This window comes from Pelophylax lessonae (assembly GCF_965119305.1).
Source record: "Pelophylax lessonae genome assembly, chromosome: 6".
In the NCBI taxonomy this organism is placed as follows: domain Eukaryota; kingdom Metazoa; phylum Chordata; class Amphibia; order Anura; family Ranidae; genus Pelophylax; species Pelophylax lessonae.
Genome location: NC_138773.1, coordinates 30,571,088 through 30,597,288, shown reverse-complemented (window position 1 = coordinate 30,597,288; position 26,201 = coordinate 30,571,088). Strand labels below are relative to the sequence as shown.

General features: G+C 44.5%; 1 protein-coding gene across 1 annotated transcript in view; it reads right to left on the bottom strand.

The window, feature by feature from the left end:
• The window catches only part of LOC309557567 (putative methyltransferase), a 63,982-nt gene that overhangs the window by 35,561 nt on the left and 2,220 nt on the right, over positions 1-26,201 (bottom strand). The window contains exon 2 of the mRNA XM_082260354.1: positions 18,560-18,689. Coding sequence (XP_082116480.1) covers positions 18,560-18,670 — 111 coding nt within the window. The 5' untranslated portion in view covers positions 18,671-18,689. The remainder of the gene's footprint in view (positions 1-18,559; positions 18,690-26,201) is intronic.

Below are 26,201 nucleotides of genomic sequence, written 5' to 3'. Positions count from 1 at the left end.
TCTAATTCATCCCAAAGGTTTTCTATCGGGTTGAGGTCAGGACTCTGTGCAGGCCAGTCAAGTTCCTCCACCTCAAACTCGCTCATCCATGTCTTTATGGACCTTGCTTTGTGCACTGGTCCACATCATTTGGTTGAGGGGGGATTATGGTGTGGGGTGATTTTCAGGGGTTGGGCTTGGCCTCTTAGACTCTTAGGGAGTCAGCATACCAAGACATTTTGGACAATTTCATGCTCCCAAATTTGTGGGAACAGTTTTGGGATGGCCCCTCCCTGTTCCAACGTGACTGCGCACCAGTGCACAAAGCAAGGTCCATAAAGACAAGAACTTAGCATGGGTGGTGGAAAATTAACTTCAAGTGCAATCATTTACATTATAATAGTAACTAAAACATATAAAATTATGTGTAACAATCTAAAAAATAAAAATTCCAAAGTGTTCTACTGGTGCGAACCTTCCAACTAAAAAGTTTTTGCACTTAAGTTAAATTGTATGGCAAATATCTGTAGAGGGGTTCCACCATCACTGCTGAGTTTTGAAAAAGATGTATGCCTTATTTTCCTTTTGATGTGTATTACAGGTGAAATTACATGTGAGGCACTGATATGGACTGATAGGCAGCACTAATAGGCACTTGTTCTCAGCACTGACTGGCACTGATGAGGCTGCACTGATGGGCACTGATTTGCAGCACTGAGAGGTGGCACTTATTGGCAGCACTGATGGGTACTGATAGGTGGCACTGATAGGCAGCACTTCTGGGCACTAATAGGCATCACTGATGGCTACTGATAGGCGGCTTTGGTGGGCACTGATTGGTGGCACTGATAGGAAGCACTGATAGGCACTGTTAGATGTCACTGATGGGCACTGATGAGGCGGCACTGGTGGGCACTGATAGGTGGCATTGATGAGGTGGCACTGCTGGGCACTGATAGGTGGCACTGATAGGCACTGATGAGGCGGCACTGCTGGGCACTGATAGGCACTATTAGGTGACACTGATGGGCACTGATGAGGCGGCACTGGTGGGCACTGATAGGTGGCACTGATGAGGCGGCACTGCTGGGCACTGATAGGTGGCACTGATGAGGTGGCACTGCTGGGCACTGATAGGCACTATTAGGTGACACCGATGGGCACTGATGAGGTGGCACTGATGAGGTGGCACTACTGGGCACTGATAGGTGACACTACCGGGCACCACTTATGGACACTAACAGGGGAGAGGGGGAGTTTCACATTCAGCAGACAGTGAGACTTGCAAGAAGCGCTCAGTCTGCCTGCAGGAAAAATAGAGAAAGATGAATTCCTCTATATGCAGCTTACCCATCCCCCTCCTATCCAGCACACACACTTGGGCAATGGGCACTCACCTTCTTCCCACCGAGGCTCCGCCTCCTTCTTCCCGCCTAGGCTCCGCCCCCTTCTTCCAGCTGAGGCTCCACCCCCTTATTCCCATCGCGGCTCCGCCCCCCCGCTAGCAGCACGGACTGAAGGAGCTGCCACTGCAGCTGCCTTCACGCTGCGATGCGGGATCTCAGAGCACGCCGGCTGACACCCCACAGGGCTTGCCCACCCCATTGATACCCCACTGTGTGTGTGACACTTTCATGTATGTGCTGCTTTCAGGGAGAAAGACCAGCTGTAAACTCAGGGTGATGTCAGGGGTGGGCGGGATGAGCAGCTGTCAAACACCAGCCAATGATTGGGCTGCTTAAGAAAGGGGCGGAGCCACATAAACAAAGCGGCCGCCCAGACCCTATCCCATTGGCTGGTGTTTGATAGCTGTTCGGTCCCGCCCACCCCCGACATCACCCCTGAGTTTTGACAGCTCGTCTTTCCCCCTGCAAGCAGTAACATTACCTGACAGTGTCACACACACTGAGCGGCTCTGGCAAGCCTCACTATCTGCTGGAGCCAACAGCACAGCCGCCTCTCCACCGAGTATTTCACTACCCTCAGTGCCAAAGATGGAGATCTGGCCCTACACTAACAGACACAGGGTGATTAGGGTGTGCCCAGGCACACCCGGCACACCCCGTGCGCACGCCTATGATACAGACACTCTTCACTGCTACAGCCAAGCCTGTGTACTTCAGGCCAGCATGAGTGGAAAAGGCTCAGTATGTGATGAAACACCACAACATGCTCCACAGGGAGAAAGCCAGGGTGAAGACCCAGAGCCCAGTGCATTGACTAAACGCTCTGTGAAACCCACTTGGAGGGTTAAAGAGAACTGAATCTGTGAGAACTGAACTAGCAACCAGTTTGAAGCAGATTTGGGATAAAATCCTCACCCACATTGATGTGTTTTCATGTCCCAGCCACGAAGTACTGCAACTAGAGGGCGCCATAAAGCATCTCTCTGCTTCATATGAACTGTACCAGGCTACAAGCAATAAATATAAAACTGTTCTGCAAAGCATTAACACTGAGGAGTCCTTAGAGCAACTTAATGTCCAACTTCTTAATGTGGAAAGAGAAAGCTTTATCCAGCAAACTAAAGCAAAGGCAGAAGCAAAATTAATGCTGCCACAGGACACTGTATCTCGCAGATCTGTATCCACCAGACATTCTAACGGTTCCTCTAGATCCTGAAGTTCGAGGCACTCAACGCTTAGTGAACAGCTTATAAATGCCGTGCCGAAGCAGAGTCTATCAAAGTACAGGCTGCATATGCAAAAAAGAGAGCAGACATGGAGGCTGAGGCTGCAGCAATTGAGGCTGCAGCAATAGAAGCTGAGGCAACACGTCAAAAGGCAGCAATGGAAGCTCAGACAGCACGCCAAAGGGCAGAAATTGAAGCTCTAAAGGAACAGAGCAACTACGAGGCAGCTGCAGCAAAAGTAAAGGTTTTGGAACAAGCTATCGGTGCTGATGAGAATGCTAGTGAAAGGGTCAGTGTCAAAGCAGATGTGGAAGATCCTTTTGAACGCACAAAGAACTATGTTCTAAACCACAGCAGTGAACACTCAATTGTCTCCATGCTTCGCGCCAACGTCAGGACTTCACCACACCACCAGGTAAAAGCTGTTCCAGCGAGCAGAGGAGGGAGGAGCCTGTCGATGGCGCCAAGCCAGTGTGCAGGTTGATGCTGGCGTGTGAGAGCTGCCTGACGAGATGGATGTGAAGATCCCCAGCTTCCCCGACTTCCCCGCACCCGGGAGCCACTGATAGCACCCCCCCCTGAGATTGCCTACCCCCCTGTACCCGAAGCAGACCACTGAGAGTGGAAGAAAACCCACAGCAAGCTGAGACAGCCCGCCTTGAGCCCGCTGAAGACCCGCTGGAGACTCGTGTGGCGCCAGGTGAGAGCCGGCGAGAGCCTCCGCTGGAGGGGTCGGAGCCCGCCGGAAGGAGAAGGCGGATGCTCGGCGGAGGCATACAGGCGTGGGGCGAAGCTTCTGGAGAGCGAGCCGATCGCAGCGGGAATGTACAGTGGCCACGAGGTGTTGAGTTGCGGCGCTAAGCCCGGCAGCCTGCGACTGACCACGTAGATCCCGAACGAAGCGGAACAGACATCCAGAACCCCTGGAGAAACCTCAGCACGGCTGACGAAGATGTGGTGAGAGGGCGAAAGCCCCCCTCTTTTTTCTATGTGTAGACACCTAATCTAATGCTAGCCAACACCTAGGACACACACTAAGGCTCAGTGTTGGTGGAAGTGGACATTTAAAATGATACTATACTAGCTACAGATAAATAGGGTGACAATGGCTGTATGGGACGGATCAGTTTGAAAAAAGGAAGATTCTATTCAGCCCCCCCCAGAAACTACCTAAACACCCTATACTGACATTTGTATCAACACTGCACAGATAAGAAAAAAGAATAACAAAGGGAGAAGGTTAACCAGGGAGAAAATTTTCACTGAAAGTTTAAAAGACCGGATTTCTTATGGTCATTCCTTCTTCCCTATTTTTTTTGCCATTTTTTTGTTCTTGTTCTCATTTTTACCCTCTTCCTGGAGAAACAACTGTAAGATGTTTGAAATAGACACATCTTAATCAGTTTTAAGCTCCGGAGTTATTTAATTCAGCCTGCATTCTACACATCTCTTAAATTTTCAGCGATATATAAAGATCAAGAGTGCCCACAGAAACTAAACCAGAGGTCCTACAGGGATCCCCACTTGGGCTACTCAGCAGTTTTATGTATATGTGTCGCTGCTCTATATCACCACAGAGCAATCCTCCAAAACAGCATACACTTCCTTGAACTTTCTCAGATACCCGGAGAAAGTACATAAATTATAATTACCAATCACCATAAAATTTTGAAACAGGACTGTACAAGTGAGATAGAGTGGGGCTGGACAAATAGGTAAAAACAGGCAGGTTCAGATCTTAACAAGAGAAGAAAAATAATAAAAAGAGCCCCTCACAACAGTGTATCAAGAGAGATTGAGGCCCAATATGAAGAACAAGACTACAAAAGAAATACCAGGGAAACCTGCAAAATGCACGGCTAGCCCAGGGACTATTAAAAAGTACATGACACCAGAGGGTAAAGGGCTAAGTATGCCACCAGTAAGACAACCGGTAGTCAGACCAAAACAGAACACAGAAGCAAACAAAAAAACGAAATGTCAAGGGAATATGGGCGCAAGTGGAGAAGAAAGTCTGGAAGTATCAAGGGACGGTACTCAAACACCAGAAGACGATGAAACGAGCAAAGTAGAGGAAATATGCGGGAAAGAAGCCCCCCCTATCAAAATCAGAGATGCGTGAAATGTTTGCCAGTCTTGAAAAGTCTATTAAAGCTGAAATGGCCACTCTCTATGGAGACTTAGGCCATATCCTGGTCAAAGTTGAGGAAACAGCAGACAAGATAGTCCACCATGGGAGGAAATTGAAAAATTTAAAGGAACAAATGAAGAAAATGCAGACAGATCAGAGAAATATGATATATAAAATGGAAGATCAGGAAAATAGACATAGAAGGAAAAATTTACGAATAAGAGGAATACCGGAGAAGGGACAAGCGGAAAATCTAGAAGAAATAATGGAGAACATCTTTAACCCTCTGCTGGGAAAAGAGATCACAGAAAAAATAGAATTCGAGAGAATACATAGATTAAGGAAAAGAAAATGAGAGAAAGACCCGACCTAAAATACGAGGGAGAAGAGATTCAGATCTTCCCCGATCTGGCGCAAGAGACGATCAATAGGAAACACATCCTAAGGCCAGTAGTAGAAGAGCTAAAGAAATTAAACATCCCATATTTTTGGAGCCATCCAGCAGGCCTAGGAGTACGACGAGATGGAAAGACTTTATTACTCAGGTTTCCAGAAGACATCAAAGTATTCTGCGAAGCATTAAAAATACCTTTGATAGACATTCCGGGGTGGGCAGACCAAGGAAAAACGAAAGAAAAGAGAAAAAAAAAAAAACGAATGAATGAAACGGATACTGTGGGGGTGGGGGGGGGGACCCGGGTGGGGGGAGATTGGGAGAAATATGGGAGAAAGAGAGATAGACTAAACGAGAAAGGTATCAGACAGCTCTATAGTAGTCAACAAGCCTCTACCATTTTGACCTAGAAATAGGAAAGATGGACGGAAAAGGCGAACATGGCCAGAGCTCCACCTCGGCAACAAGTCGATGGATAAGGGAGAAGGAGACATCGACTATCCTGGCTAAGGGAAGGAGGGATGCCAGGCCACCACAAGGGCAGGGAGGGGGGCGGGAAGGGAGGGGGGAGTGTAGAAAGAAGTGGGGTGGGGGGAAAAGGGAGGGTGGGATAGATGGAAAACCCCCCCCCAAAAAAAAAAAAAACGATCCAACCCATACAAGAGAGGAAAAAAAAATCCAAAAAAAAAAACAACTAACTCCTATAAGCCATGGTCCAACTCAAAGGAATTTGAACTCGTAAACCCCAGAGACTATACTAAAATCCAGGCAAACGAGCAGAAAAGCCACAAAAATCAGAAATGGTGGTAATTAATATACTATCTTACAATGTACGAGGTTTAAACTCATTAGATAAAAGGAAAAAAATCCTAAAAGAAATCAATTACTTGAAGGCAGATATAACATTTCTACAAGAGACTCACATTTCCCACGCGTCCAATATTAAGCTTTACTCACAGAGTCATCCTACCTGGTACTATGCAGACTCCTCGGGAAGCAAGTCCAGGGGGGTAGCCATTGGTATGGCTGGAAGCCTTGGATTTGCGCTCGAGGAGAGATTGGAGGACCCAGAGGGAAGATACCTCTTTTTAAGAGGGAAGATAGGAGAGGAGGAAATTACCTTAGCAAATATTTACAGCCCTAATGCAAGACAAATAGAGTTCTTGGGGAAAGTAATGAGTAAACTATTAACTTTTAAAAAAGGGGGAGTGGTCGTAGCGGGAGACTTAAATCTCTGCCTCGACCCTGAAATAGACACTACATCAAAATCTGTAAGCTCCAATAAAAATCAAAAAAGAAGAATTAAAGAAAAATTATTAATAAATCAACTAGTGGATGTCTGGAGAACTCTCCATCCGAAAAGCAGAGACTATACCTGCTTTTCAAATGTCCATGGAACTTATTCGAGATTAGACTATATATTAATAGAACACAGATGGTTGGAAAAGATAGTAGAGGCAGAGATAGGGACTAGGACCTGGTCCGACCACACCCCCATCAATGTAAAACTAAAAATGTCTAGGGAGAGGCCTAAGATGGACGCATGGAAAATTAATGAAGAGATCCTCAGAGAAAAAAAATGGGGAAAAGAAATAGAAAAAGAGCTGGAACTCTACTTTCAAGTAAATGATCAAATTGATTCACCAAAAAATATGGAGTGGGAAGCCCACAAAGCTTACATAAGGGGTATATGGATTTCAAAAGGGGCACAAAGGAAAAAAGAAAATACAATAAACAAGGATAATCTCTGGACAGAAGTACATCAACTAGAGTATAAACATAAAAAAACACAAGACACAGCTACATACAATCTACTAGAAAGAAAAAGAGAAGAACTGAGAGACCTCCTAGGCCAGGAAATTAGACAAGAAATGAAAAGATGTACAAAAGAAAAATATATGGAAAGTAATAAAGTGGGGAAAAATCTCGCAAGAATACTAAAAAAGAAGAAAGCGAGGAACTTTATAGATAAAATAAAAAACAAAAATGGGGATATAATCCAAACAACAACAGGAATTGCTAAAGAATTTCAAAAGTATTATGAAAACCTCTACTCAGTAAAAAAAGAGGGTCCACAGGGTACAGAGTCAGATAGGAGTGAGAAAATTAAAGAATACCTCAGAAATGCTAAACTGACAAGGGTAGAGGAAGATAAATTATCAGCTCTAGAGAGGCCAATTTCAGAACAGGAAATAGAGAAAGCGATAAAGGAAACTAGCTCAGGTAAAACCCCGGGACCTGACGGGTTTACAGTTAACTACTATAAAAGATATAAGGAAATATTAATACCAAAATTAAAAGATTATATGAATGGAATTGGCACTCAATATATGATGAGTAGAGAAGCCTTATCCGCCGCGATAACTGTGATCCACAAAGAGAAGAAAGACCGGTTATTATGCTCTAGCTATAGGCCCATTTCCCTTCTCAACGCAGACACCAAGCTATTCACCAAAATCTTAGCGACTAGGTTTAAGAGTTTGATGAGGGAATGGATACATAGAGACCAAGTAGGGTTTATCCCGGGCCGGCAGGGCCAGGATAATGGAATTAAGACCATCCTCCTGATTAATCAAATGCTAAAGAATAGACCATCAAGTATAATAATGTCATTAGATGCTGAAAAGGCATTTGACAGAGTGGATTGGGAGTTTATGTTTAAAACACTAGAGGAGCTGGGAATAGGCCCTACAATGATGTCTAGGATCAAATCACTCTACAATCATCCATCTGCAAGAGTAAAGATCAATGGGGGAATGTCGGAACCCTTTGAGATGTTTAATGGAACCAGACAAGGATGTCCATTGTCACCAATGTTGTTCGTCCTATCTCTGGAACCACTATTAGCCACGATAAGGACATTAGAGGTATAAGAATAGGAGAAGAGGAATATAAGATATCCGCTTTTGCGGACGATATTCTTTTGTATATAACTAACCCTATGATCACCCTACCAAATATAATAAAAACTATGAAATATTATGGTGAACTCTCAAACTTAAAAATAAATCAAAAAAAGTCAGAGATACTCAGTATTAATATCTACAGGACAGAAGAAGAGAGGTTAAAAAATGAATTCCACTTTAAATGGAGAAAAGATTAAATAAAATATTTAGGGATCAAACTAACAGTTCCCCCAGAGAAATTATATAAAGTGAATCTCCTTAAAATATTAAACGATACGAGAGCAGATTTAAACAGAATATCTCCTAGGATCCCCTCGCTGATAGGGAGAATAAATACAATAAAGATGATAATCCTACCCAAAATACTCTATATATTTCAAATGATCCCCATCCCAATTCCACAAGTATTTTTTAGAACACTTAAAACTTTGATAATTCAGTTTATATGGAAGCACAAAAAACCAAGGATTAGTTACACAATATTAAGGAAAGAAAAGGGTCACGGAGGATTGGCACTACCAGATTTTAAAAATTATTATTTAGCTACAATACTTACACGGGTGATAGATTGGAGTAAACAAAACAGTGAAAAAGATTGGGTAATAATAGAAAACACGCTTAGTAAAGCACACTTAGCAAAAATTATTTGGGTACCTCCGAAGTTTAGAGAACTAAACAGTAACACAGACATAATCACAAGGCATGCTTTAAAAATTTGGGACACGATACATACAAAAGAAAATTGGAATTACAATTCACCATTAATACCACTTGTAAATACAAAATTTTTCGCACCGGGAGAAGGAAAAGAATTGGGCAATTGGATAGAAGATAGTGAAGCCCGATTAGGAGATGTAATAGTCCAGGGGAGACTCATAACCTTTGAAGAACTGAAACAAAAAAAAGGGGAGTGGAAAATAAACGAATGGAGATATTTACAGTTGAGACATTTTGTTGCCACGTTACCTCAACCACTAAGAGATTTGGAAGACTTGAGACCCTTGGAACAGATATGTTTCTCGGATAGAGTGGCAAATAATGTCTCAAGTGTTTATAAAATCTTGATAAGAATAACAAAGGAGGTAGGCCCCTCACTAAAAGAGAAATGGGAAAGAGATCTTGGCCCATGTAGTGAGGACATTCCTTGGGAAAGAAGCCTACAGCTTATACATAAATCTGCGATCGATTCCAACACTGAAGAAATGAATTATAAGTTACTTACTAGGTGGTATATTACTCCCGATAGATTGGGTAGATTCCAGAGGGAGAGTTCTAGAGATTGTTGGAGAGGATGCCAGATGATTGGGACAATATCACATATCTGGTGGGATTGTCCAAAAATTAGAATTTTCTGGAAAGAAGTCTTATCTCTCATAAAAAAAATTACAAAAAAACATATTCCGGAAGACCCCTGGAAATGTTTGTTCCATGGAACTGATATGTCAGTGAAACACTATAGGAAAACTTTAGTGCCCCACTTATTAAATGCAGCTAAAAGTATAATTCCCTTAAAATGGCAAAAACTAGAGCCTCCATCAAGGAAAGAGTGGGTAATCAGAGTTGACAAAACAAGAAAATTAGAGTTTCTAAGGAATTGGGATGAGGAGGACCAAGGGACCGAAATAGAAATTTGGGGTGAGTGGCAGAGTTTCAAAGAAACAGAAGAATATAAAGAAATATTAGGAGAAGGATCGACAGAAGTACAAGGGGTAATAGGGGGAAAAGAGGGGGAAATTGGGTAAAGGGTCTAAGGGTAAAATGTATCAATGTTAAACTGTATGTACATCCCTCCAGTGATTGGAGGGCTGAAATATTTTGCATTGCCCTTTTAATTCTAATTTGTGAAAAATTTAATAAAGAAATATAAAAAAAAAAAAAAAGCTGTTCCAGCAACTTCCTACATGCAAAACCACCCCAGTGCATCTCCCGACTGTCATGCTGATTCTGCATATGTCACAGAATGGCACACTAATCTGCAAGCAAGTCACAAACTTGCTAACAGTACCGTTCCTGACATTAACCCAACAACTCAGCTGAACGCCCTTGCTGCACCATACCTTCCTACGTCTTTTTGCAACGATACCATAAACAACGCAATCCGCAACATTCAACCAGCAACCTCCTACATAAAGTCAGAGGCAACTGATACAGCACAGTTCGTGAAGTATATACTTTGTCGTGAGCTCACCAAGTCAGGCCTAGTAAGCTTCGATGACCATCCTGAGAACTACAGAAACTGGAAAGCCACTTTCAAAACCACAATAGGTGATCTTGGTATTACTGCTGCTGAGGAGCTGGATCTGCTGATCAGGTGGCTTGGCCCTCAATCTAAAGAACATGTCAAGAGCCTCAGGTCAGTCTACATTGACAATCCAGCTGCAGGTTTCACCGCTGTATGGTAGTGTCTAGAACAGAGTTATGGTAGTCCTGAATCCATAGAGAATGCATTGCTCAAACGATTGGACAATTTCCCAATGATATCCGGTAAGGACAATAAAGAGTTCCAGAGACTCAGTGACCTTTTTCTCGAAGTCCAGCTTGCCAAAACCGACACTAAACTACCTGGCCTCAGTTACTTGGACACTGCTCGAGGAGTTAACCCTATTGTTCACAAGCTTCCGTATGGCCTACGAGAAAAGTGGATCCGAATTGGGTCATCATTCAAACAGGAACACAAGGTTTCCTTTCCCCCGTTCTCCCACTTCTGCGATTTTGTCAGAAACATTGCCGACACCAAGAACTATCCTAGTTTTGCGTTCGGTGAGCCCAGTACTTCCTCGCTTAAAGGTGACAATCTACACATCAGCTACAGGAACCGTAGAGGTCCGGTGTCCGTCAAGAAGACAGACATTATTCCCACTTCCACCTCAGCTCCTGTCTCAAACAAGAGTGGCAAGATCGAAAACCCAAAGCGATTATGCCCTATCCACAAGAAGCCACATCCCCTCAAAAAATGTATCGGCTTTACGAAGAAGCCCATACAAGAACGAAAGGAACTCCTAAAGACCTTTGGGGTATGTTATATATGCTGTGCTTCCACTAAGCATTTTGCCAAGGAATGTAAAACCCCTATCAAGTGCATAGAGTGTGGTTCCGAGGACCATGTGCAAGCTCTCCATCCACTTGGGTCCAATCCTTCACAACCCGAAAACCTTTCTCCTGGGCCAAATCACGGCGGGGAGAGTACAGATTAGGTGCCCAATTCTACCATGATATTTTCCTCATGCACTGAAGTCTGTGGGGAAGGCCACTGTGACAAGTCTTGTGCTAAAATATGCCTAGTGAATGTTCACCACAAGGATCAACCAGGAAAGACTTTAAAGGTGTATGCTATCTTAGACGATCAAAGCAATCGATCACTTGCCTGATCTGAACTGTTTGATCTATTCTGCATAAAAGGAGAGGTTCACCCTTACAACTTAGGCACTTTTAGTGACACCACAGAGGTCTTTGAAAGAAGGGCCCATGGATTTATTGTGTCTTCTCTAGAAGATAACTTACAATTACCCTTACCCACACTCCTAGAGTGCAACCAAATTCCAGCCAACAAAGAAGAAATACCTACACCAGAAGTCGCCTTATACCACCCTCACCTAAAGTCAATAGCAAGTGAAATCCCACCGCTTGGCAAAGATGCTAAAATCCTTCTTCTGCTGGGAAGAGATATTCTGAGGATCCATAAGGTGCACAGGCAGGTCAGTGGACCCCCAGATGCTCCATTTGCCCAGCACCTGGACTTAGGCTGGGTCATCATAGGCAATGTCTGTATAGGCAAAATGAAAAGGCCTACTAACATTTCTTCATTCAAGACAAATGTATTGCCAAATGGTCGTCGTAATACTCACTTTGAGACATTCCCACTACTGGGTAAGAGAGAAGGTAACTAGCTGCAAGTTGCAACATGGCAACACAAACCTTTCCCGCACCTGTGATAACAGTTTTGGCTCTACAATTTTCAATACAAGCAGTGAAGACGACATGTTAGCTCCTTCAGTAGAAGACAAGGAATTCCTCAAAGTAATGGACAATGAGTTCTTTCAGGAAGGTTTCAATAGTTGGGTAGCACCCCTACCCTTTCGCCTCCCGAGAGAGAAGCTACCGAACAATCTACATCAAGCCATTAAAAGATTCTACTCCTTAAAGCGTACCTTAAACAAGAAACCAGGGATGGAAAGACAATTTGTGGACTTTATCCAGAATATCTTTGATAGAGGTCATGCCGAACCCGCACCTCCACTGAAAGGAGAAGAATGCTGGTACCTCCCTTCCTTCGTGTGTATCACCCACGAAAACCAGACCAAATCAGAGTTGTCTTTGACTCCAGTGCCCAACATGAAGGCATCTCTCTTAACGACATTCTCCTCACAGGGCCCAACTTGAACAACAGCCTCATTGGAGACTTAATTTGCTTTAGAAAAGAACCTGTAGCAGTGATGGCTGACATTCAACAAATGTTCCACTGCTTCATCGTCAAAGAAGACAACAGGAACTACCTCAGGTTTCTATGGCACAAAGACAATGACATCAACAAAGAGGTAATTGGGTACCGAATGAGGGTGCATGTCTTTGGGAACAGTCCTTCCCCAGCAGTAGCAATCTATGGACTAAGAAAGACAGCCCAGCTCGGAGAAGCTGAGTATGGATCCGACGCTCATCAATTCGTTGAAAGGAACTTTTATGTAGACGACGGGCTCAAATCCTTTCCTACTGCTAAAGAAGCGATTTATCTTCTCACCAGAACAAAGGAGATGCTATCTGTAGCAAACTTGAGACTTCACAAGATTATATCTAAAGCCAAGAGTTAATGAATGCATTTCACTCTGAGGACTATGCTGCCAGTGTGAAAGACCTTGACCTTGGGTCAGACACGCCTCCTATGCAGAGAAGTCTAGGTCTGCTGTGGAACATCAAAGAAGACACATTCACCTTTCAAGTGTCAACCTGTGACAAACCTTTTACCAAGAGAGGAGTCTTGTCCATAGTGAACAGCATCTACGACCAACCGGGATTTATAGCTCCTGTCACCACCCAAGGTAAGATGCTTTTAAGACAGCTTACTACTGATAACATAGATTGGGATACTCCGTTACCTATTGAGAAACAACAAAGATGGGAGAAATGGAGAGGTTCTCTGAAGCCACCAGAACAGCTTCAAATCCCACGTTGCTAAGCCCCAGTCTCCATTTCAGCTGCTAACCAGAGGGAAATCCATATTTTCTCAGATGCATCAGTTGAAGCTATTGCTGCAGTGGCCTATTTGAAGACCTCAGGGGTTAATGGAGACATACTTTGCAATTTTGTTCTAGGCAAGGCAAAGCTAACACCAAAACCTGCACATACCATACCCAGACTTGAACTTTGTGCAGCCGTGCTAGCAGTGGAAATTGCTGAAGTCATAAAGAGTGAAATGGACATTAAAATTGATTCCTTCACATTTTACACCGACAGTAAGATAGTACTTGGTTATATTTACAACCAAACGAAACAATTTTACATGTACGTCAGTAATCGAGTAGAACGTATCAGAAGGTTCTCCATGCCAAAGCAATGGCATTATATTCCCACTGACCTTAATCCTGCTGATTGTGGGACAAGAGCTATATCTTCAGCAGCTCTTCATGGCTGCTTGTCGCTGTAGCCTCCAAGATTTCTTTGTGAGAACTCCTACTCAATTTCCACTGACGTTACCTATGAACTGGTACATCCTGATGATGATAAAGAAATCAGGTCTATGAACACCACACTGCATATCCTTCAAAGCCGTCCCAAATGGCAAACACCCAAGCCCAACCTCAAAGCAGGCGACCTTGTTCTTCTGAAAGATAGAGAAGTCTGTCTCAATGAGTGGCCTATGGGTCTGGTAACAAGTGTGATGCCCAGCGATGATGGAAAAGTTCAGAAGGTTGAGATTAAGATAACCAAAAGAGGTTCCGCTCGAACTTTCTCACGACCAATCTCAGAATTGGTACTTCTTCTCCCAAGTGAGTGACTTATGCAAGAGTACTAGGCTGTACCATGCCATGGCGGTGTCAACTTCTCACGTACCTGACTGATGAGCCCGATAGTGCAGAGGAAGGCTTCCCTTACACATCTGACTCGCGGCCCCTGGTAGAGCAGACAGGTGGCATGGGAGAGCAGAATGGTATGAGGGCCTGGCGGGTCAGCTGTTGGACGGGCAGCTCCAAGGTCCCAGATGCTTTAAAAGGAGACAACCAGCAGGTAGGAGGATCCCAACAGCAGGCAGGCAGAAGGACGGAACACCTGAGTCCACACTCACTCTGGGGGCTCACAGGCAAATGGATCAGTTCACAGGCCGGGTCAAAAACAGGCGGGTGGCGTGGAATCCAAAGGAGCATGCAGGTTCAAGGTTAGAGGGGAGCGGAGGTCAGGTGCAGGCAGAAAGCAAGGGAAGTCCAAAGTCAAACTGGGTCGTACAGGAGATCAATCACAGAAGCAGGTAAACAGGAGCAGGGGTCACAGGAAGCTGCAGATCAGACAGCAAAGACATAATGCTGCTGCGGAGTTTAAATAGAGCAGCCTGTTGCCAATCACTGCAATTAGTCTGCAGACTCTGCACTAAGTTAACCCCTTAGGTAGCAGACCCATGACAGGCGGGGAGAATACAACTAATAACTGTTAACTATGCCACTGTTGACGTTCCACGGCTATTAACTGTAGACTACAGAACTTTGCCATCTGTTATTGGACTTCATGTTTGGTTGGTTATTTACTACACATCTTCTTGTTTTGTAGGTATCTCGTATTTGTGATTTACACACCAGTATTATTTTCTAATGTTTTCTAATGTCTTCTTCACTTACAGGTTCAAGTTGGACTTTTGACATTTGGACTTATCTTTATATATATTTAATATTTAATAGGCTTTGAAATCTAAAGATTTCAGACGGGGAGTGTCATGTTACATGAAGCTGTTTTATTATAATGTGCTGTTTCTTTAATGCTCATATTAAGTTTGTCTCTTGTGCTGCTCTGTAGCTCTCCTTGCTGGAGGTTTACCCCTCCCCTTTTTTCTCTATCAGCCATTTCTGCTGTAAAACTCAATGTGATAAGTACTATCTCCTAACCTGTATGGAAGAATCGTTCTTTTACCTGTTGTAATTGCACATTCTACGGATCATACGATGAATAAACATTGCCAGATCTTCTTACATGTGAGTTGTGACAGAGTAAACTATCTGGGAAGGTGATTTGGTATGGATAATCTCATCAGGGCAATGAGCTCCATGTGCTCCTGAAAATCACATTCATAGCCTTTGCAGCCGGTCCAGAATAGATGTGAATATACAAAGATACTAATTAACATATTGTTATTTTTGTATCATTCTATTCATTCATCTGCAGATCAAAGGGATGAAACTTCGATCTGTAGATGATGTCAGGTAAAGCAATCTGATAGGTAAATTATTTTTTCTTTTTAAATAAAATGTTGCTTTGTTTAAACTCCTTATTAACCCTTGGCTTACTCTTATCAGCCCTAATTACCTCCATAGTCTCCTCTCTTCAACTATTATTTTCCTTTTGATTTTTTTGTTTGTTTGTTTCTATTTTACTAAAGTTGTTCTAAAGGCAGAAGGTTTATCTTAATGCAATGCAATGAATTTATTCTCTCTTGAGAAGAGGAGATTTAGGGGGGACATGATCAACATCAAAATACATAAGGGGTCCATATAGTGAACTTGGTGTTGAGTTATTCACTTTAAGGTCATCACAGAGGACAAGGGGGCACTCTTTACATCTGGAGGAAAACAGATTTCATCTCCAAATACGGAAAGCTTTCGCCACAGTAAGAGCTGTGAAAATGTGGAATAGTCCAGAGATGGTTCTGGCCAGCTCACTAGATTGCTTTAAAAAAGGCCTGGATTCATGTACATTATATATAAATGGGTACTAAAATTTTTTTTAGGTAAAGTTGATCCAGGGAATATCTGATTGCCTCTCGGGGGATTGAGGAAGGAATTTTATTCCCCTGCTGCAGCAAATTGGATCATGCTTTGCTGGGTTTTTTTTTTTTTTTTTTGCCTTCCTCTGCAGGTATAGGATTGTGTATATGGGATTGTATGGTTGGGTTTTCAATACTGTTTTTTTTTTGGTTGAACCAGATGGATTTGTCTTTTTTTCAACCTGACTAACTATGTAACTATGTAACTACTAACTACGGGAAAGATTTATGTCATTTTTATTGTTTTTTTTACTAGTAATGGCGGCGATCTGCGATTTTTTTTGCGGGACTGCGACAGATCGGACCCCTAACTGACATTTTTTACACTTTTGGGGGTACCAGTTACATTGCTACAGTAATCAGTGCTAAAAACATGCACTGTTACTGTAATAATGACACTGGCAGGGAAGGGATTAACAGTATAGGTGATCAAGGGGTTAAATGTGACCCTATGGGAGTGATTCTAACTGTGGGGGGGCGTGGCTTCTGAGATGACCATAGAGGCATGTGATCCTATATAGAAGGATCACAGGCGCTCTGTGATCATTCCAGGGAGAAGGACGGTTGGCTGTGTTTACAACAGCCGACCGTTCTTCTCTCTCAGCGGGGATCGATCGCGGGTGTCAGGTGGCAATCGGAACCGCCTGCCCCATGCATCGGATTCCTCGCTGCCAAGTGGGGGCGGGAGAGTGCCGCCTAGCTTCCCACGCATGACCGACATAGATCTACGTCGGTTTGCGCAGGAGAGCCACCCTGCCGCAGTAAATAGGCGGCGGGTGGTCGGGAAGTGGTTAAGCAGAGTGCAATATAGATTTCCCTGCTGCTCCTCTGATAAGCAGACAGAGCCAAAAACTATACTCTCTCACTATCACCTACCTAGGAGGGTGCTACAGTTATTTAGATTAAAAAAATTCTAAACCTTTACAAACACTTTGGCTTCTTCCGTCTGGATTTCACAGACAGGATCGGATGTGGATGGCAGCGGGTGTCAGCGGACATGTCACCGCTGACATCCGCTGCCCATAGGGATGCATGGAGCATCCCTATGAAAAAACTGACAGGCGGACCTGATCGGATCGCTCATGTGAAAGGACCCTTAGGAGAAAAGGAGAAGAAGGAGTTTATAATGGATGATTGGGGTAATCTAAGTGTTAATAAGGGGTTAAATAGGAACACATTTTATTAGAAAAAAAAAAAAAAGAAAAAACTAATTGAAATCACATGTCAATAGAAAGTCATCCCTTTTATCTGCAGATAAATGAAACAGATCCGATATAAAAGTCACAATGTTACTTTCTATGTCCTGTCTGATCAATGTTTATAAACAATGTTACTTTCTATCTCCTGTCTGATCAATGTTTATAAACAATGTTCTTTTGTATCTCTCTATACTGTGTAACTCTCTATTTTGTGACAGTAGTAGCTCCTACATCTGCAGTATTTACACAGCAACTGGAATTTTCACAGCTAGGATGTGTAAAATGGTGGAAGAGGAGGAGTAGCAGTGAGGTAGAAGGACAGGACATACTACAAACCCCCAATATATTTCAAAGAAGTTATTTTGGTTGTGTGTAGCTCACTCTATTTATTAAACAATCATTGGCTGAATGTCAAACACATTAGTGCAATTTTGGCTGTTACTTCTCCAGAGTAATTCCAATAAGGCTCGGGTCACACTATTGCGATGCGGGAAGGCTGCGAATTCGCAGCCTGTTCCCGCATCGCACACGCACCCCCGGCAGTTCACACTGCCATATGCGATCCGCTGGGGGTGTCAATGTAATCTTAACGACACCCCCAGTTTGATCGCATATCGCAGTGCGATCGTGCAGTTCGCACAGGATCGGATCGCACAAGTGTGAACCGCTGTGCGATCCGATCCTGATGCGGCTGCAAAAATGCCTCCTGTGCGTGTTTGCACCGGGTGCGATGCGAATTTAGCCATACAAACTGTATGGCTAAACTCGCACCGCACAGCTGATCGCATGTAATGTCGGAGCAGTGCGCTCCGACATTACATGCGAACCCGGCACTCGCATCAGTGTGAACCGGGTCTTATAGTTAGCGCCATCTACTGGCCAAAATGCAGTATATTTTCTAATTTCAGAAAACTATACCACATTTTAGCCACTTGATGGCGTTGACTATCATAGAGATTGATCTATTAGAGAAATTACAGGCAAAATTTGTGCGAATCGTCCTATTTAAAAGATTAATAATTATTTCGGAAAAAAAAATAAATATCATTTTTTTTTGGTCTTCTGAATAAAGTGTGGAAGAGTTAGACCCTCTGTCATGTTTTTCATTTTTACTCACTTCCTGGTGGGATCATTAATTGGAACAGGAAGTTGGGGAAATCTCCCTAGAGACAGCAGTAAGAACCTGACATCGCCCTGCCCTGCTCTGTCCAATAGAAAAACAAAGTGTTGGCTGGACAACCCCTATAAAAAATAATTTGAGTGGCTGCGCTTATCTAAGCAAAGTAATTCTGTTTTAAATGTTACAAGTGTCCTATTGTTTTTAGCTGCGTGTATAACAGACAGAAGCTGTCACTCACCCTTTCATTCACATAACTGAAGACAAGGTCTGTTATCTCTTGTGATGGGTTAAACCTGAATTTTTGATAATACAATGCATGCTCCTTTTCTTCAAACAGCCGTGTCACCATTTTGGACTCAGATTAACACCTAAAAGAATTAAACAACAGAAGAAAAAAAATACATATAGTATTAAAGGGACCTTTTGGGGGGGGGGGGGGGGGGTCCTTTGCGGATACACTGTCACTTTAACCTGCATGGGAAAAATAAAACTGTACCTTGAATGTGGACTTTTTACCAAACTTCAAGTATTCAGACTCCAAACATGGTGGAAAAAAGTGCATAGGAAGAAGTTACTGTGTAGAAAAGTAATCACTGGATCCTGAGTCATTGACAGCTGAAGTTCTAAGCAGATCTCAATTTTATCTTCGTACATCACGGACACAGAGCCATAAATCATAACATATTGGTTATATAGCCACCTTTTGGTGAAGGACACTGGCAACCAAGCAGAAAGGATGCCCCTCTCCACATTTGTCTTCAAGCAAGAAAGAAGATTATGCTACATACCCTGATCAAAGATCATTGAATCTATGGGGTTAGCTATCAGATCCATACTAAACAGTCATACTAAACAGTCAAACTAAAAGGATAGTACCTGAGCCTCGAGAAGCAGATACAAGGTTTTGCCTGTAATGCTGTCCTTTTTAGGCACGGGACCCTGGGATCCGGAGCTTTGGAATACCAAACCCCAAAGTCACTCCATGCAGGGTCCTCTACTGGTCCAAGGCCGTGGGCCCGCTAAAACAAGGGGACCCAGTCCTTGAAGGTCGCCAAGACAAAGCTCGGCGTGATGGGTGAAGATTGGATTCCTGTTTCAAAACAGAATTCTGCGGCAGGACTGGTGAGTCCAATTTAAAATGTTTACACATACAGCAAACCTTGAAGGTACAAATTGCTGGCATAATTAAAAAGATAACAGAGACTGAGTGCCATGTGAGTCTCTGCATGAGACTATGGATGTTAAGTCTAGGCAAAATACATCCTGTTAAGCATAATTTCTGTGCTTGTTTTTCTGACACACTGTTTTCACCCTGTGCTGATTACCTGAGAGGTATATCAGCTGTGACAAACCAATGTGTGCATGAGATTGTGGATGTTAACCACTTACCGCATATCGACGTAGGGGTACGTCGGTAAACTTTGCGGGCTTATACCGGGATGATGCCTCTAGCTAGCCTCTAGCTAGAGACATCACCCCGGTACCGTGGTTTGAAGCCTACGGTCGGCTTTCCGTCGGTAATGACCGATGCGGCTCGGGAGCCGCTCGATCGTTACCCGGGTGAGCGGGAGGGGACGTCCCCCCCCCCCCTCCCGCCGCCTTCCCACCGGGAGCCCCGAGCAACCAGCCGGCACGTCCGCCGGCTGGATGGAGTCCCGATGAATGCCGGAAACGGCATTGATCGGGTCTCCGATGACGTAACCCGGAGGCGGCGTCCATGACGTCACGTCCGGGTTACTGTGCTGCAAAAGGCGGCAAATTTGAAAAACTGCTGTATGCAAAAACGCCATTTTCGGTGTTTTGCATACAGGGAAGTGTAGTGGAGGGGTCTAGGGTCTGCATATTGGTGTCACAAGGGATGTTTACATTGCTTGTGACAGCAATAAAAGTGATCAGATTTTTTTAAAAAAAAAAAACCTGTAATAAAGTTAAAAAAAAAGAAAAAATAAATAGGAAAAAAAAAAAAATTTAGCCGCCCCCGTCACCGTTAGCTCGCGCACAAAAAAAAACGTATACGCAAGTCGAGCCGCGAATTAAATCGCTGTTCGCTGCGATCGCCAGAGCGTGGGCAATAATTAAAAAAAAAAGAGCTACACTCTAACTCTAAACTGCTAACCGTTAAATTTAAAGCGTCGCAGATTGAGATCTCTATTGACCGTAGTTTGTTGCCATCCCACGGGGGGGGGATGGGGGGGGGGTGCAATTTTAAACCGTAACATGTTGGGTATCTATTTACTCGGCGTGACATCATCTTTCACAATATACAAAAAAATGGGCTAACTTTACTGTTTAGTATTTTTTAAATGCAGTGAAATGAGATTTTTCAAATTTTTTCCAAAAAAATGTCATTTTAAAGACCGCTGCGCAAATACCGCGTGACAAAAAATTTTGCAATGGCCGACATTTTATTCTCCAGAGTCTTTGCTAAAAAAATATATATAATGTTTGGGGGTTCTAAGTAGTTTTCTAGGAAAAATATACTGGTTTTAACTTGTAAACAAAAAGTGTCCGAAATAGGGCTGGGGCTTAAGTGGTTAAGCTATGCAATATACATCTTGTTGAAACCTCTGGCTTTTCCTCAGGGATTTAATGTGCCATTTATATCAATTGTGGTTATATACGCTTGTGCAGTTGTGGGATTGATGCAAAGTTTGTTTAAACGTTATTTCTTTGCCTATTTTTATCACACTGTTGATAGTGTGTCTGTGGCGAAAACCTATTTGCGAACGTGCGAAAATCTTCGCCTTAAGCACGCCAAGCATGCGCAGTACAGCATAAATGGGCGCAATTTAGAAGGAACTGTTTCCAACATGCTAGCCTCTGCTGAGGCTGAAGGGGACACAGAGCAGCAGCAGCTGGGTTGCGTGAGTCGCTGTGGGTGCATGATTACTGGCACAAACAGGTTTGGCATAATCAGTGCTGTGTAAGATAAACTGTATAAGATTGGCACAAGCCTTGGGTACACTGAAGGTAGTACCTCAAGCTTGTCTTGCCAGAATGCAATGTCTGCCCCAAAGAGGGCTGGGGGGGGGGGGCACATTTGAAATGGGCACTGTGATGCCACCATCAGGCCTTGAAGGCTTTTAGCCGTGCTTCCTCTGTGTCCTCTCCCCCTGAAGAGCCAGAGGCAACTAGCCAATCTGAGTCATTACGGTTGTCAGACAAAGTAGCTACCTGCCCAGGTGCTTCTGCTGCAACCTACGTCACTAAGGACAATTTGGCATCGGCATAAGCCAGCCTTCAGGGAGGATTGCTGACATGATTACAGCATCACTAAGAGGGAAGAAATATGATAGATCCCCCTCACCTGAGCCACCCCCTGAATTCAGTACAGGATTGGGCAGAGGATGTGGAAGAAGTAGCTGATGATGACCCTTTAGTACAGGGGTGGGGAACCTACAGTTCGGGGGCCGTATGCGGCCCCCGAAGTCATCTGGTCCGGCCCCCCATGCAGCTGAGTCTGTGTCTCTCAGCTGATTTGTCAGAATGGAGCCGATGCTTCCTGTATAGTTCCTGCTCTGTTATGACAGTCTGAGGGAGTCACAGGCGGAGTGATATCAAATGCACTCCGCCTGTGACCAATACAGGAAACATCACCTCTTCCAGCTAGAGCCAGCAGTACCAGCCAGAGCCAGCAGTACTCACAGCAGTACCAGCCAGAACCAGCAGTACACACAGCGGTACCAGCCAGAACCAGCAGTACCCACAGCAGAACCAGCAGTACTAGCCAGAGCCAGAAGTACCCACAGCAGTACCAGCCAGAGTCAGCAGTACCTACACCAGTACCAGCCAGCAGTACCAGCCTGAGCCAGAAGTACCCACAGCAACACCAGCCAGCAGTACCAGCCTGAGCCAGCAGTACCCGCCTGAGCCAGCAGTACCAGCCAGAAGTACCCACAGCACAGTACTAGCCATCAGTACCAGCCATCAGTACCAGCCTGATCCAGCAGTACCCACAGCAGTACTAGCCAGCAGTACCTACAGCACAGTACCAGTCTGAGTCAGCAGTACCCACAGCAGTACCAGCCTGAGCCAGCAGTACCCACAGCAGTACCAGCCTGACCAGCAGTACCAGCCAGCTGTACCCATCAGAAGTACCAGCCAGCTATACCCACCAGCAGTACCCGCCAGCAGTTCTTTTCAAAATGTACCACCACAAAAAAGTTTACTGCGCTCCAGACTGACCGACACGAAAACCTGGAAAACCTGTTGCGAGTAGCAACATCATCAATACCAGCTAACATCACACACCTCACCAAAGAGAAGCAGTTGCAGCCATCACATTAGGGGTGAGTTCATTAAATGTTTGACCAAATATAACAGGCTAATGTTTAAGTCGATAATTTTTTACGGCCCCCGAATGATTTTATAAATACCCAAATGGCCCTTGGCAGAAAAAAGGTTCCCCACCCCTGCTTTAGTAGGTCAAGCTGAGGTTTCCACTTCTGGGGAGTCAGGGTCAGAGGAATCTCTGTCAACCTCTCAAACCCAGAGATTGTTGGTTCAGTCTCTTACTGAAATGGTCCGGTCTGGACACAAATTTCCTCCATTAGAGACAACTGAAGCCTCGTTTTCCTCTCTAGGCTCATTGCGCCCTCCTTATAGTCCTCGGATGTTTCCCATACATCCGCTCGTGGAGCAAGAAATGTATAATGATTGGGTTCATCCTGATAGGATTTTTTGTTCCTCCTAAAAGGTTTTCTTTATTGTATCCTATGGAGGAAAAAGTTTGCTAAGAAATGGTATATACCCACTGTGGATGCTGCCATTTCTTCTTTTAACAATATTTTAATCTGCCCTGTGGATAATGCCCAGGTTTTTAAATATCCAGCAGATAAGAACTAAGAAGTTGGAATCTTTATTGAAAGCCCCTTTTGTGGTTGCAGGAACTGCAGTACAACCAGCAGTAGCGGCCATAGGAGTTTGTCAGTCTTTAGAAGACTGTATGAAGCGGGTGTCCAAGACAGTTCCTTCTCAAGGAGAGTCTATGTAAGATCTGTCAGATCTACCTTCACTTTATGTTAATTAACATGAAAAAGTTACTGGCTGGCTTCCCCTTTTCAGGGAGAACGCCTTTTTGGTGATGATCTGGATAGGTATATCCAAAAGATCTCGGGGGGGGGGGGGGGGTCGAAGAGTATGTTGCCACCTGTGAAAAGGAAAAGCAAGCATCCTTCTTTTAAGATCCCCAGCACTCATACTACCAGTGCTTCCAATTCTAGACGGGGGCGACGGCCTCAACCATCTGGGTCCGGAACTAAGCCTTAGGGGCAGGGGCAGAAAAAGCTCTGGGCCCAGAGATCAGCCAAGTCTTCCTCTAAGCCTACTCTGTGAAGGGGTACCCCCACTTACTCGGGTGGGGGGAAGGCTGCTGCAGTTCTCAAAGGTTTGGGTGGAATTGATCCAAGCCAACTGGGTTATCTCCATCATTTTGCAGGGATACAAACTGGAATTTCGGGTGTTCTCGTATCCTCGGTTTATAAGTCAAGTATACTGACAGATCCCCTGAAAAGGTCTCTCTTTCTGGCATTGGACCAGCTGAGGGTTCAAGGAGTGATAATAGAGTTTCCGGAGAGTGAAAGGTTAAGGGGTTTTTACTCAAACCAGTTCATAATCCCCAAACCAAGCGGGGATGTGAAACCTATTCTGGATCTCAAAACTCTAAAACCAGTTTCTGAACGTTCGAACTTTCCGTATAGAGTCAATTCATTCAGTCAGCAGGGAGAGAAATTTCTAGCATCCATAGACATCAAGGATGTATATCTTCACGTGCCTATATTGCAGGCTCAGCAAAGGTTTCTATGCTTTGCAATAGAAAACTGTCACTTTCAGTTTGTGGCCCTGCCCTTTGGGTTAGCCACAGCTCCAAGAGTGTGTTTCAAAGATCCTTGCTCCAGTATTGGCTGTTCTAAGGTCTCAAGGGATATCTGTAATAGGATATCTGAACAATCTATTACTAATAGATCGATCGGCTTCGGCTTTAAGCTGAAATATCCTCTGGACAGTACAGTTCCTAGAACGTCTGGGTTTTATACTGAACTTAGCAAAGTCAGCATTACAGCCGGTCCAGTGTCTGGAATATCTGGGTCTTCTTGTGGACACGGTACAGGCAAAGATATTCTTGCCAACAAGAAAGGTCACAGACCTGAAGGATCTGGTTCGGTCCATAATAAGGCTGAGATTTCCTTCTATACGCCTTTGCATGATGTTATTAGGGAAGATGATGTCTGCATTCAAAGCAATTCCCTATGTTCAATTCCATGCCAGACCCTTACAGAACAACAATCTGTGTACATGGACTGGAAGGGTTCAGTCTCTGAACTGGTCCATGTCTGTGGTACCATGAGTACATCAGAGTCTGAATTGGTGGTTGTTTACCAGAAATCTGGAGAAGGAGAAATCCTTTCTTCCAGTGACCTGGAAGGTGGTGACTACAGATACCAGTCTCTCCGTCTGGGGAGCTGTTCTAGAGGAAGCCACTGTCCAGAGGAATTGGTCTTGGGTAGAGAGACATCTACCCATCAGCATTCTGGAAATCTGAGCAGTCAGTCGGGCTTGAAATAGTGAATGCCCAGACTTTTGGGTCACCTTGTCAAGGTGCAATCCGACAATGCCATGCCCGTGGCTTATATCATCCATCAAGGAGGCACAAAATCAGTCAGCCCAGAAAGAGGTGGATATCATCCTATCCTGGGCAGAGAAGTTTGTGCCATGCCTGACAGCAGTTTTTATTCCTAGAATAGAGAACTGGCAGGCAGGTTTTTTGAGCCGTCAACAGATGTTTCCGGGGGAATGGTCCTTACATCCCAAGATTTTTCAATCAATCTGCCTACGCTGGGGAGTCCCAGACGTAGATCTGTTGGCATCCAGGTTCAACAACAAGTTGAAGAGATTTGTGTCCAGGATCAGGGATGACTTGCAGATGGTGTGGATGCTTTGGTGACTCTTGGGAGGAGTATTCCCTGATTTATGCCTTTTCTCTGGTGCAGCTGATACCGCGTCTTTTGCGTAGGATCCAGTTAGAGGGGAAACCAGTAATCCTGTTAGCTCCAGCATGGCCGGGGGGGAGTTGGTATGCACAAATCCAAAGGTTGGCAGTGACGAGGCCTTGGGCTCTTCCACTGCGTTCCGAACCTACTCTCTCAAGGTCCGATATTCCACCCTGCTGTACAGTCTCTAAATTTGACAACTTGGCTATTGAAGCCTTAAAGCGGTAGTATCCCGCTTTTTGACACTTTTACCTACAGGTAAGCCTATAATAAGGCTTACCTGTAGGTACAAATAATATCTCCTAAACCGGCACGGTTTAGGAGATATTTACAGTGCATGCAGCCGCTCGCGCGAGCGGCGCATGCGCTCTGAAGGTCCGGGGGGACCTTCAATTAAGTTGCCGGAAGCTTGCCGGAAATATCACTCCCGGCTCATCGCGGCTCCGGCCAATCATCGCACCGGAGCCGTCTCTTCCGGCCAATCAGCGCACCGGAGCCGCCGAACCCGGAAGAGACGACAAGGGATCATGGCAGCGCCCGCAGCGATGTCCGGGGGTCCGTGTCGGGGCTTCGTTTTAAGGTAAGTTACACATAATGGGCTAGTATGCGATGCATACTAGCTCATTATGCCTTTGTCTTGCAGGTTTTTTTTTTAATTTTTTTTGTTATAGGGTTTACAACCGCTTTAAGCCTCGTACATACGTACCGATCATCGGCCGTAAACATTCGGCCGACGACCGATCGCCCGATTGTAGGCTTGTTAGTATGATGCTTCCGACAGCCGACAGCGCATTTTCGGCCGAACAGAATCTGTCGTGCAAGCATTAACATTTTTGTTGGCCAACACCAGAACGGCTGATTGTTCGCCAGTCAGTACAGAATTCGGCCGAC